At 34.5% G+C, this 13,599-nt stretch overlaps 1 protein-coding gene across 2 annotated transcripts in view; it reads right to left on the reverse strand.

Moving 5' to 3' along the window:
* Positions 1 to 8,761: 8,761 nt before the first annotated feature.
* Positions 8,762 to 13,599, reverse strand: part of HGF (hepatocyte growth factor) — a 75,909-nt gene continuing 71,071 nt past the window's right edge. For both annotated transcript variants that reach the window (XM_037139539.2, XM_037139538.2), the window contains exon 18: positions 8,762 to 12,083. In XM_037139539.2, coding sequence (XP_036995434.1) covers positions 11,907 to 12,083 — 177 coding nt within the window. In that variant the 3' untranslated portion in view covers positions 8,762 to 11,906. The remainder of the gene's footprint in view (positions 12,084 to 13,599) is intronic.

Consider the following 13,599-nt stretch of genomic DNA (forward strand, 5'->3'; position numbering starts at 1 on the left):
TGCCTGGAAGACCAGGGACTTGTTTTTGTTTTATTGTTTATTAATGTTTATTTTTCCTTTGTTGCTTGCCTTGATAACTTTGTTAAGTTATTCCGTCTTCTTGAAATGGTTTTGCCTACCACTTCCACTGGTTTCCAAATTCTACTTAAGTTTTGAGTTTGACCGTAGGTGGAGCCTCCATTTCGGTCTTTATCCCAAACAGCTGGGTCCCTCTTTCCTGTTCAGTCCTGCTGGCCCTGCAGTCTAGAAGGACAACACCACTCTGGACCTCTTCCATCTGTTTTCAGATGGATATCCTTAAAGAACTTAACTTTCCCTGTGGCAACAGGATCTTGACAATGCAATGAACTGAGCCTACCCCTTAGAACTTGAAAAACTGTCATATGTAAAACCCCTGGGACATGGTTCACACTGTTGGTCCCTCTTCCTTGCTGCTTCAGCTTCCACATCAATTGTTACCTACTGTGCTCCCAACCGCAGGGGAGCAGGTGTTTACCATTGAACACAGATTCTGATATTTTTGCTTTCGTTTCCATGATGTGGAACTTAGAAGACTTTGCATACAAATGCCTCTTATAACCTTGAGTTTATTTTATTTTTTGTATTTTATTTAATCTTTATTGTATTTTTTCCCATTGCCCTTTAGTCCTCTCTACCTCCAGCCCCCCAGCAGTCTCACCAGCAGTGGTTTGGATCACTCTAATTTCTACTCAAATTAAGTACTTAACAGCACCATGTGATATTAAGAGAATCTATACTTTCACGGTTTTGTTGTTGCTCTTTGCAAGGTTAAGTATTTGGATAGTAAATCTTTTATTTATCAATATAAAAGACAATCCCATAGGTGTGGGTTTATCTGTTAAGATCAGATTCAGTTACAATTAACAGAAAAGCTCAAAATAATAATTTCATTTTTCTTTTCTATAAAGCAACCTGGTGGTAGAAGTCCAGAGTTGGCATGGTAAATTCAGGAAATCATCAGGGACTTTGTCTTCTGTTGTATTGCTGCATTATTCTCAGCACTCAGCTTAATTTATATTCAAAATGACTGCTTATAGGGTAAATGGAGGCTGTTTAGCTTACTCACCCAAGTGTCTGGGCAAGTAAGGGAAGCAGTTTCCTGTAGCCTTGGAGGGGTCTGGTAAGTACTGTTCTCATAGCCTTGAGACTGGGTCGGATAAACTGTTCCCACAGCCTCGAGTGGGCCACATGAGTAGTATGATGCTCTGCTGACTTTGTCTGTGTTCCAGTACTGAAGCAGGTAGGGAGTCCCTGCTAGGTGCCATGACATGTGCCACACAAGGGGACAGGTGACATACAGTGTACCATGCAGAGACATGCAGAGGCATCTCACTAGAGAAATGAGCAGCTTGCAGCGTGCGTGGCTCACCCACCCATGAATAAAAGCATGTCAAGCACCTCCACGGCTCGGCACATTTTCTTCCATCTCCCCAAATCTAGAGTGGGTCTTCCAGGCCTTGACCAGTTGCAACACACTGCTCAAAGCTGCATCAACAAGTTCACGTTCCAGGCAGCAGGAGAGGGGAAGAGAGGAAGAATAGGCACCCACACTCTAAGAACACTCCCCAGAAGTTCCTGGGCCATAACTAGTCAATCCTAACTGAAAGAGTAGCTAGGCTATAAGCCATCTTAGCCTCTATGTGTCCAGCTAAATACTGGGGATTCTCTTCCTGAGGGATAAGTGGAGAACGGATTTGGATGAACACTAACAACTTCTGTAATAGAGGGGATTTACTTTTATAAAGAAAACTTTTAAACCTCCTTTTTTTCTTCTTCCCAACTACAGTACTCTTCAGCAGGGATTTGTTTCAAGATCCCCTAAAACTGCAATAGGAGAGAACCCCTTATATACAGTACTGTTTTTTCCCTAAACATGCATACCTATGATAAAGTTTAATGCCTTTTTCATTTTAACTAAGCACTTGTCAATGCCCTGTGGCTGCGACTTCTGCAGGCCACACATGCTTCTGTGGCCATTGAGGTGTGACAAGAAAACTAGCACAGATTTCTTTTTTCTCCTTCACAATTTTACAGACAGAATTCCATTCTTACCATAAATCTTACCAAACTAAATACAACATCTTTTCTTTCCTTATCAAATCAAGAGATTTCACTTTTTCTCTTGAAGGGAGAACTTTACAGTTTCTCTGTAGCATATCTTAATTACCAGCATCACTACACCTGTGTTTGAAGCCATTATTAAGTAAAATAAGCGTCACTGAATAGTAGCACTTACAACACCACGACAGTCGGTCTAATAATCGAGACGGCTCCTCAGTGACTAATTCGTCGGTGAGCACACAGGACAGACGTACTGGAGGAAAGGGTGAGTCACGTCCTGGGTGGGATGGAGCAGGATGGGGCGAGATTCCATCATGCTATTCAGAACAGTTCAAAGTTTAAAACTTATAAATCATTGATTTCTGGAATTTTCGCTGAACATTTTCAGACCTCCGTTGACTGTGGGTAGCTGAAACCACAGAAAGTGAAACTGCGAATGAAGAGGATTACTGTATTCAGATTGGCTCATACTTTTTCAGAGAATACCTAGCATACAGCTCTCTCTTATGTAGTAGGCTGAGATGGGAAGTAACAAGATAATATTGTTACAATACTTAGAGGAAGTACTGATATACTTTTTAGTATCTTATTTAAATGACAGGTTCGTGCTGCATAAAGGAACATTTAGGTATTTGTAAGGAGTTCAAATAAGTGTATCCAAAATCTAGAGTAAGAATGGGAATATTCGCCAATGAAATTCTCCTATATTTATTTTCCATAGTTTTCATCTGATTATGGTCCTGAAATTTTACTTTTTAATACACAGTGGGGCAAAAGTAGGTCTACAGTTGTTCATGTGGAAATAATAACTAATAAATAACAATACAAGAATAAAATCTGTGTTTCCTCACAACTGTAAACCTACTTTTGCCTCACATTGTACAAATGATTGTTACTGAGAAAAAATAGAAGATAATAAATAACGCTTTAGATCTTTTTGCTGACTTCTGGGGGCACTGAAACATCTACGGAAGACATTTTCCAAATTCCTTCAGGGTTTTTTCTTCTTCTTTCCTATTTTTTAAAATTTTATAATCTTTGTCTTTTTTCCCTTTGGTTCTCTCATGAACTTTCCATCACTGAAAATTTCAGATAATGGGATATTGTGAAGGTTAGTATGATGTAAAAAAAAATACATGCTATTTTGTACTTTTTTCTTTTAGCTTTAGATAGTAAATAGTATCACCTTTACATTTTGGTGTTATAATTTGGCTTTTATATTAATAATATGCTTTGAGAGGTCAAGCAGATGGTATACATATGTCAAGAAAAATATGACTCAGCTCCTCCTAAATGTCCAAACTTTATTCAAATTGAGTATAAAGGAATAATTCATGTAAAAAAGAAAATTGATCTGGAAAAATTTGCCAAATGAAAAGGTTGCTGGGAGATGTTTTTGTAGAGAAGAAAAGTTACTATACGTTATAAAAAAAAAAAAAGAATCGCTAACTATGTTGTACTACTACCTCCCATTCAGAAAATCAATATGCAAGTCAAATTTTCCAGGACTGCATTTAGCAAAACTCTCATGCTAAATGTACAAATATCGCCTCCATAATTTTAAGTCCAGTAAATTAAAAAAATATGCCATATTATACTCCCTCATAGAGTTTCAAAATATATGTGAACATCCAAGGTCTTTGACAAGTCTTCCTTCAGCAAAGTGACCTGTGTAATGCATCTCAGCACTTCTAAAACTTATTCAAGCCCCCCCCCCATATTTTGTTCTCAGCACAACTTTAAAGAATCCATCAGAATTCTGTTCTACAAGAGACGAGTTTGGGTAAAGCTTTCCTAAGTCATTAAAGAAATATTTCCTATTTTAAGAAATATCCATAGTATTCTTTGAGTTTTCTTCTTCATTTATATATTGTGTAGCATTCAGAATTATGATGTTCTGCCTGGTACCCAAACCATCTAACTCAAATATCAAGCTTATTTTTCCCCAAATTCTTGTTCTCATAACCAGAAGGACTTGAGAATCTTCTCTCCTAATGGCTCTGAACAACCAAAGAAAGGTATTAAATCACAAGTGCAATTTCTTGTCTCTACCTTAAAGATCTTTAGTCACTTTTCATATCAAATGAAAATTTGACTAAATCAAATTTAGTCACAATTTCATATCAAACTTCAAGTTACTAAATTATTCATTATTTTTCTTTTATAGGATATGAAGTCTTTGTTTTTTAAAGTATAGTCATATATTCTAAAATATCACTGCATTTGCCCTGGCTGGTGTGACTCAGTGGATTGAGTGCCAGCCTATCAACCAAAGGATTGCAGGTTCAATTCCCACTCAGGGCACATGCTTGGGTTGCGAGCCAGGTCCCCAACAGGGAGCATGGGAGGGGCACAACCACACATTGATGTTTTTCTCCCTCTCTCCCTCACTTTTCCCTGAAAATAAATAAATACAATCTAAAAAAAGAAGAAACTACTGGATAGTGTCTTTATAAAGTTTTAAAAACACATGAAAAATAATAATTTGAAAATCTATCTGCCTTTTCTCCACTTCATTTCACTGTAACAAGTTGACTTCTCTCAGTTAAGAAAAGTCATCAAATGAAAACCTTTTGCTAATTGAGTAACAACATTGTGAAACTCCTCAATGCACAGCAGATGACATACTTTCACATAAGTAGTGAGTGGACTATTGTTGACTCAGAATTTTTTGCAATAATTGATATGAGTTTTTCCCCTCACTGTTATGACATCAATAGTTCACTCGAGACACACAGGAAATGTTCACCAACATAATCAAAATCATATTAGCACACAGTAAACACTTGTATCCATTAACAAACTAAAATTTTTTAATTTGTTATTTTAATAATAAATTTTCCATTTTTATTTTTAATAACCATATTTATAAATATAAATGTATAATCTCTTTAAGTCAATACTTTCTTTTCTAGCATGATTTAGTGCATGAAATACAATAAACCACTCAAAATAGTCCCACTTACTTCAAATCTAAATAATACAATTAAACACAAAACTTTTGTTGTTTTTCAAGTATATTTTATCAATTATGCTATTATAGTTTTCCCAAATTTTTCTCCCCTTTTTGCTCCTTCTGCCTCGTACCCCCCAACCCTCCAGCATTCCCCTTCCCTTAGTTCATGTAGATGGGTTGTACATATAAGTTCTTCGCTTCTCTGTTGTACATATAAGTTTTTAACATCTCCCTGTCTATTTTATGCCTACCACTTATGCTTCTTATTCCCAATACCTTCCCCTCTGTTCTTCCCCTCCCCTTCCTCACTGAAGATCCTCCATGTGATTTCCATTTCCCTAGTTCTGTTCCTGCTCTAGTTGTTTGCTTAGTTTTTGTTTTTGTTTATTAGGTTCAGTTGTTGACCGTTGTAAGTTTGTTGTTGTTTTACTGTCCATAGTTTTTGATCTTCTATTTCTTAGATAAGTTGCTTTAACATTTCATGTAATAATGGCTTGAAGATAATGAGCTCCTTTAACATGACCTTATCTGGAAAGCACTTTATCTGCCCTTCCATTCTGAATGAAAGCTTTGCTGGATAGAGTAATCTTGGATGTAGGTCCTTGCCTTTCATGACTTGGAATACTTCTTTCCAGCCTCTTCTTGCCTGTAAGGTTTCTTTGAAGAAATCAGCTGATAGTCTTATGGGCACTCCTTTGTAGGTAACCCTCTCCTTTCCTCTTGCTGGTTTTAAGATTCTCTCTTTTCTTTAATCTTGGGCAACTTGATGATGATGTGCCTTGTTGAGTTCCTCCTTGGGTCCAACTTCTTTGGGACTCTCTGGGCTTCCTGGACTTCCTGAAAGTCTATTTCCTTTGCCAGATTGGGGAAGTTTTCCTTTATTTGTTCAAATAAGTTTTCAACTTCTTGTTATTGTTCTTCTCCTTCTGGCACTCCTATATTCAGATATTAGAGTGTTTAAAGTTGTCTCAGAGGTTCCTAAGCTTCTCCTCACTTTTTTGAATTCTTTTTTCTTCATTCTGTTCTGGTTGCATGTTTATTTCTTCCTTTTGTTTCATATTGTTGATTTGAGTCCCAGTTTCCTTACCTTCACTCTTGGTTTCCTGTATATTTTGCTTTATTTCACTTTGGGTAGCCTTCATTTCTTCCTTCATTTTGTGACGAAGCTCAATCAGTTCTGTGAACATCCTGATTACCAGTGTTTTGAAGTCTGCATCAGATAGGTTGTCTATCTCCTTGTTGCTTAGCTCTTTTTCTAGGATTTTGATCTGTTCTATCATTTGGGCCCTATGTCTTTGTCTCTGCACCCCTGTTTCATTGTAAGGGGCAGGGCCTTAAGGTATTCACCAGGGTGGGTCAACCCCCTTTGCTATCTTTGGGGGAGGGATCAGACAGGGAGCAGTGCCACTCCCATGCTCTGCTCTAGCCCATGCACTTTCCAATAAACTCTCCCGTGAGGCTGGGAGTTTCCCCTGCCATGGCAACCCCACCCTTGCTCCAGTATTTTAGAGCTAGCTTTGAGTATTTAGTGTCCTGCTCAGCCAGCCCTGCCTTACCCACAAGGTCCTCTGCCTTGCCACATGTCCTCTCTGCTTGGCTGCCTGTCTCCCATCTCTGCCTCTCCTACCAACCTGGGTGACTATTTCTGTAACTCCTTGGTTGTTAAGGAGTTCCATGCAGTTCAATTTTCTGGCACCTCTGGTTGTTTGTTTTAAATTGGTTGTTATCCTTCTTTTGGTTTTTTTGAGGAAGCAAAGTGTTTCTACCTATGCCTCCATCTTGGCCAGAACCTCCTCCCCAAACTCTGAAATTCTTGAACTTCAGTAAGTTGTGTAATTTCCACAAAAATTACAAATCTCTGGGTTACACTAATGAACCTTCAAAAAAGATGGTAGATTGTTGAATAATTACAAAATACATAAGTTATCATTGTATGAAGCACTGTGCAAAATAAAGAATATATAAGTATTAAAGGCAGACACTGCTGATGTCTCCAAGAACCTCAAACAGGATAGAGGTAGACTGAGAAAGAAATACAAAGCAAAAGAAAACAAAATTGATCTCGTGTAGTCACAGACAGATAATTATCACAAGGGAACAGCAAATCCAGCAGTAGGCAGAGGAAGGGATGATTTGTAGATAAGGATGTTGAAATTGGATTCACAGGGGAAACCACATGGCATTTGGAGGTTTTGAGGAGTTAACAAAAAGCTTGATGTTCACAGGGACTGTTTGAATGCAAGCATGACATTTAGATGTAAAGCAATGCTCCAAACCAAAATAAAAGTGATGAATGTCAAGGAGTATTTGGAAGAGATGAAGTCCAAAGTCAGTTGGGAGTTAGATAATATGTTAGATTGATAGCTTTTGTTTTGTTTGATGTTGTTCACTTTTTAAAGGCACATGTAAACTATAATTTCACACTTCTTTTGAATTACGTAAAGTGAAAGTGTCTTTTTTGTTCAGGTGTGATTTAGACAATAAGATATTCTTCGTAGTTCTGTAAACTTTGCACAATTACTACAAATATTATTTTTATCTTAAATGTACTTTTAAATTTCAGCTTTCCTAAACAACATATGCAATGGAGATATTTGTAAATGTAAGGTAAAAGAAAAAAATAGACTGTTAGAACAAGACTTCTAATCCAAATTTTACACAAAATTTGGTGAAATTATGTAGATTGTATAGACTAAGTTTGGCACCCATATAGGAAAATAATGACAGAATAACAATGAAAATCCTGGAGTAAAACACTGAGAAAATGCAAACCAAGGTAATAATATTCAGGATACTGACAAATGGTGACTAATTAAAGCATTATAACTTGTAGGCATAAATAAATAAGCTATATTAAGAAACTAACAAAAATATTGCCCCAGTTTTATTCATCAGATCCCAGATATTTACACTGTTCTCTCTCTTCACTGAAAACCCTGTTCAAACATTTTCTTTTAAAGACGATTTCTTGGACTATTGTATTTAAAATAGCAGAATATAGGTTTAGAATGGAATGTAGTTCTCAGAAAAAAAGAGAAAAGGTAAAATTCAGAAAAACCTAAATTTTGTATGTATTTTGAAATATGAGTATGTGTATTTGAAATACTTTAATACTAAATACTAACACCAGAAATTAATAAGTGTGTATATTCTTCTTGAATTAAAATCATTCAGAAGATCAGATATTTTATCATAGACACTAGAATTAGATACATTAACCATCACTCGAGATAAATATTTATGCCAGAAAAGTTACAGCAATCCTTTTGGGAAAGAGGCAGTGTTGTATAACTTGATAGTATAACTTAATGAACTGTGTTGCAGAGCCCTTTTTGGTTTGACCAATTGATAATTAGTTCTTTCAATCTTGCTCCCTATTGGAGTTAAATGAGCCCACTTGGTTCATATTTGAGTTTAATGCATATTTTGAACATACACTTTAAATTAATTAATTGAACTATTTATAATTACCTTTGTAATATATAGTGATACAGTGAAGAAATTTAGGTGATCATTCATGACAATATTTTGTATAAATTAGCAAATTACATCATAATGTCATCTAGCAAATATGAATGACTAAATAATTATATTTCACAGTGGGAAAAATTGAAGTGCAAAGAGATTAATGGTTAACTAAAGACCACTGGATATCACCATGGATAGCTATTAAAATAAAATAACAACTTTTGTCTTTGTTCTAAAAATAGGTTATATAGCCTTTCTTGCAACAAATTATGTTATTTCTGTCAATAAAATCACTGCTGTTGTTTTCTGCATTAAGCCCTAGAGCAGATTCAGATACGTCCATGTATATAATTTTAATAAAGAAGAAGAACATTTTGGTAAAATATTTTATTAATAATAATAATATGATCATGGCTATAAAAATAATAACTTTATTAACTACATTAACTTCATATACATGTCATAACCACAGTGTTCCCTTGTTGGGTAAGCATCCTGCTATACTACTGAGTAGGCAGCTTATCAATTTCCCATCACACACAACACAAACAGTCATAACATCCACAGTATTCTATTTTCAGTTTTCTACAGACAGAAACTTTCTGTGCAAATGGAAATGAATCTACTTAAAATTACACTGTCAAGATTTATAAGTGCCAGATAATTGAAACTTTTTTGATTAGTAAATTCTTAGTTCAGAATTTAGTTGGACATTGAAAGATAATTTATTTTTGGACTTACTTGTGAAAAGTAATTTATTCACACAAAGACTATGTCTTTTTTTTGCAAATTAATTTTATTTTTCAAATGAGTTTGTGTATAAATATGGGATGTAAATAATTGTTTTTAAGTTGTCAATTTTTAAAACTCAGTTAAGTGAATTTTCAGTTTTTCAGTATGAAAGTTTATTAAAATTATTTACATCATGATCTCTATATTACAAAACTAGTATTTCCTTTAAAAAATGTTTCAAAATAACAAGCAAATCGCCTGAAAGGAATTTTTCACTTCTTGACAGTGTTATTTTTCAAGAGAGTGTTGTGGCTATAACATTCACTTTGTACAGTACCATTGGTACCAACAGGAAATATTCACAGGAATAAGTGGAATAGAATTCTGCTATTACATACCATTATTATTATTTTTCTTGCCTTCCAGTGTCTCACATTTCCCATAGTTTGAAACACTTAGATAGCAAGCAAGAGCCTGTTAATACTAGTGATTGATTCAATATAAACCATTTTACTGAGGACCTGCCCACAGCAAATAGGTAAAAGTCATTACATATTTTACAATACAAATAAAGAAGTATACAAAAGGATTATCATCCCTTCTGCACAGCAGAGGAGTTATGGCAAATATTTTAATTTTACATTACTATTCCTGGTAGACATAAGAAAATGTCCATAATTAATATAACATGTAACCATTATTCCAAAACAAAAATAGCATTGAAAACTTCTAATTTAAGACTGTTTTGTCCATGACTGAAAATAAAATGGAGTTTTGGATAAATTGGATATTCCATTTTTTGTAGTTTATCAACAAAAGAATGCCCAGGCAATAGTATCATTCACCAGAAGAAAAGACGTGATTATACCATACCCTGTACTACCACCTAAAATAATAATGATGTCATTCATCTTGCCTTCATTATCAGTTCTACCCATCTTCCTCTATTACAAAGGAAAATTCCCTAACAAAGAACTACTTTGTGCACCATGTCTGGTGGTTTATTGGTGGTGGTGTTTTTACCCCTTAATAAAATCCCTAGCCTTAATAAGGATCATTTAAGAGAAACCAGTTGGAGGAGTGGGAATACTCGATTTGAGTCATTTAAATAATTATTTTTAAAGAGATTTCATACAGGAAGATTTTGTAAGAATTCAGAACCTATCCTATTACTCCTTATCTCACTTTTTGACAAATACATGATCTTTAGCTAATTACAACAAATAAAGCAATGTGATCGTTTCATTATTATCATACAGAATACAAAATTTGAATAATATTTCCCATCTCTATAGAGTGAAGTAAGATAAAAATGAAGGTATCTTGATGAACTACCTCATCAGCAGATTCAACTCTACTTCTTAAAGAGTAAATGAATGCAGAGTTTAGACACCATTTTCTTTCTTTCCTTTTACATTTTTTTTTACTTGAGTAAAGTTTTATTAGGCTAAAATACTTTCAAGTAAAAAAAGTATTCTAATTTTTTCTTTAATATATACTTTAATACATAATTTGAGAAAGGGCTATTTGCAAATCTTTGGAGACACAGAAATTTTCCTTTGAAATAATTTTTAAAAATTAAAGAGGGTTAGCTAAAAGCCAATCACAACAAGTCTTACGAGTTAATTTAAATATATTTTAAACACTAAAATACTTTTAAACTTCAATTACAATAGTTGTCTCAAAACTTTAAAAATACTTTAGGAAAATAAATTTTTTAATGTTTTGCATTAAAACAGTGGCCTTAAATTGGGAGGAAAGAAATGATACTAAAACACATATTACTTTCTTCCCTTTAAGAATTAGAAAATACATAAAAGAACTAGGAAGATCAATATATGTATTGAATAATGACCTAGATTAGGTGTTATTTAACTCTGTGGGTCAAAGTCATTTAACTCTGAACACACCTTAAATGCCCACCAGTAGAGGTCATCTACAGATTATATACTAGGTAGAGTTAGTCATTTCTATCTTATACCTTTCCTTAAAATTTCTACCAGTCTTTAGAAATTTCTACTTTTTTCCCTTAAGAAAAAACTACAATTATACACTCCCAGAATATTTAAGGGTTACATTAGCTACACCACAATTCGAACTCTAGTGCATGCACATCTGCACCTGGGCATGTGTGTATGGATACATGTTCTTACAACAAGTGTGTGTATCAGTAATACAGGATACACAGTAAGGAGAAACGAATGAAATAATGTATGGCATATAAAAGGTAATATAATTTAATATTGAGTTACAATTTAGACAAACAAGGTGTAAATTGTTCTTGTGAGGTTAAAATAATGTTGAACTTATGGTTTATTCATTATTAAGAAACTAACATTGGAAAGCAGCATAGAGAGATTAATTGATTTTTCCATTAAATCTTTTATCATCCAACGATTATACTTTTGCATTTTTTTATTCCATTCAAGTATCTTCAGGAGATATGTTACTACACTTGCATGTACCTTAATTCACTTCAACATTTACAAAATAACACTGACATACAAAACAACAGAAACACCCATAAATATTAATGAGTATCTTAACAAACATGACACTCAAGTAGTTGTCTTAGGACTGTTTTAAGTGACATTTTAATTCCATGTTCTCTGAATCTTCATTTGAAAAGGAGTTGTACTGATGGGAGCTCCAGACACAGTTACATCAGCTACAACTGTGGTACCTTATACGTTAATATAATTTTATGTATCCATTTTGCATAATATGCTACTCGGATGAAAATTCCAGGACGATTTGCAATGGCACACCCACGACCGGGAACAATGACACCAAGGACCATTCTCATTTTATGCTGCTCACAGACAAGTGGGCCACCATAATCCCCCTAGGAAGAAGAAGACAGTAACAATAACAACAAAGTATTATATTTGAAAATAAAAGTGAATAGTTCATTAACATTTTCTATATATATTTATATCTCGAAGGTACATATAAACAAAAAAGAGAATAACTGTGACTAATAAAATTGATATCTAGACCTAGTTGGTGTAGCTCAGTGGATTGAGCATGGGCCTGTGAGCCAAAGAGTCGCTGGTTTGAATCCCCAGTTAGAACACATGCTTGGGTTGAAACTCAAGTTGTGCCCCCAGTGGGGGAGGGGTGTGAGAGGCAACCACACATTGATGTTTCTCTCCCTTTTTCTCCTTCCCTTCCCCCTCTCTTTAAAAAATAAACAAAATATTTTTTAAAATACGTAGTTGAAAAAAATGATCGTATTCACTCTTTAGAAACTGCTTGTTGAGGTATAAAAAAAGAAGTATTTTTGTACTTATTGTTGGTATTAGTAGTTAATACAGTTATATTTACTTTTTATACCTCTGTTGTAGAAGACAGCCCATGATTTTATGGCATTTTTTGTGCAGTAATCCTATTACATCATCAGATATGCATATAGATGATAGGTGGATGAATAGATTGTTTTGTGTGTACATTTTTATAAACATATACACAGTTGTTCATATGACAAATAACACAATAATTAACAGATAATACAAGAATAAACTGTTTTGTGTCCTCACAATTGTACACCTACCCTATAGACACACATATTGTTGTATAAAATCATTAATGTGTTACATAGTTTTTGTGCACCATGTGGCCTCCTCAGATTGTGGTGACTGTTCTGGGTATTCTGGTAGCAAAGAAGAGTGTTTGGGATGATCTGAATTCCCCTGCTCCAAGAGTGATGTGATAAAATAGAAAAGTAAACTACTGCAAATTTAGTTCTATAACACAGGTGGAGAGAGGAGAGCTACCAACAGCCTATGATGGGGAAAATCAAGGCAGGGTTCAGCAGAACATAAAACAGTAAGGAAAAATAATGTGTTCTAGAGACTACTTAAATTATCCAGCATGAATTGATAAATTTGATATTTGAATAAAAGCACCAGTAATTACTGATATAATCTCTTCAGAGCAATTCACTTTGGGAAACTTTTTCTAAGTGTGGTGCTACTGCTATTATATAAACATTTAGGAGATTTATTTTTCAAGAGTTTAGATTTCAGTGGTATAAGTGATTTTACTGCCTGTTTCAAAAATAACTGATGCAAAAAAAAACATTCTGGAAGATAACTGCATTTTTGTGAAGTGGTAGAATCAACTTCAAGTCAAGTCTTGTCCATATGAATAAAAATAACAACTATGTGATAATGTGATAAATACTTCAATGCTAAAGTTAGGAATCTAAGACTGTATAGATAATAAACCAGACTCAGGCTATTCCTGAAGAGTAGTTGGCAAAGCATTTTTAGTAATGGCACTAAGGCTGGAATAAGTGCGTAGCTTCCTAAATGGTCACAAACACTGGGTATAGCTCAAGCTTCATGCTTACAGGGCTC

This window comes from Artibeus jamaicensis, unplaced genomic scaffold (assembly GCF_021234435.1).
Source record: "Artibeus jamaicensis isolate MK-2021 breed Jamaican fruit bat unplaced genomic scaffold, CSHL_Jam_final contig_787, whole genome shotgun sequence".
Taxonomy (NCBI): Eukaryota; Metazoa; Chordata; class Mammalia; order Chiroptera; family Phyllostomidae; genus Artibeus; species Artibeus jamaicensis.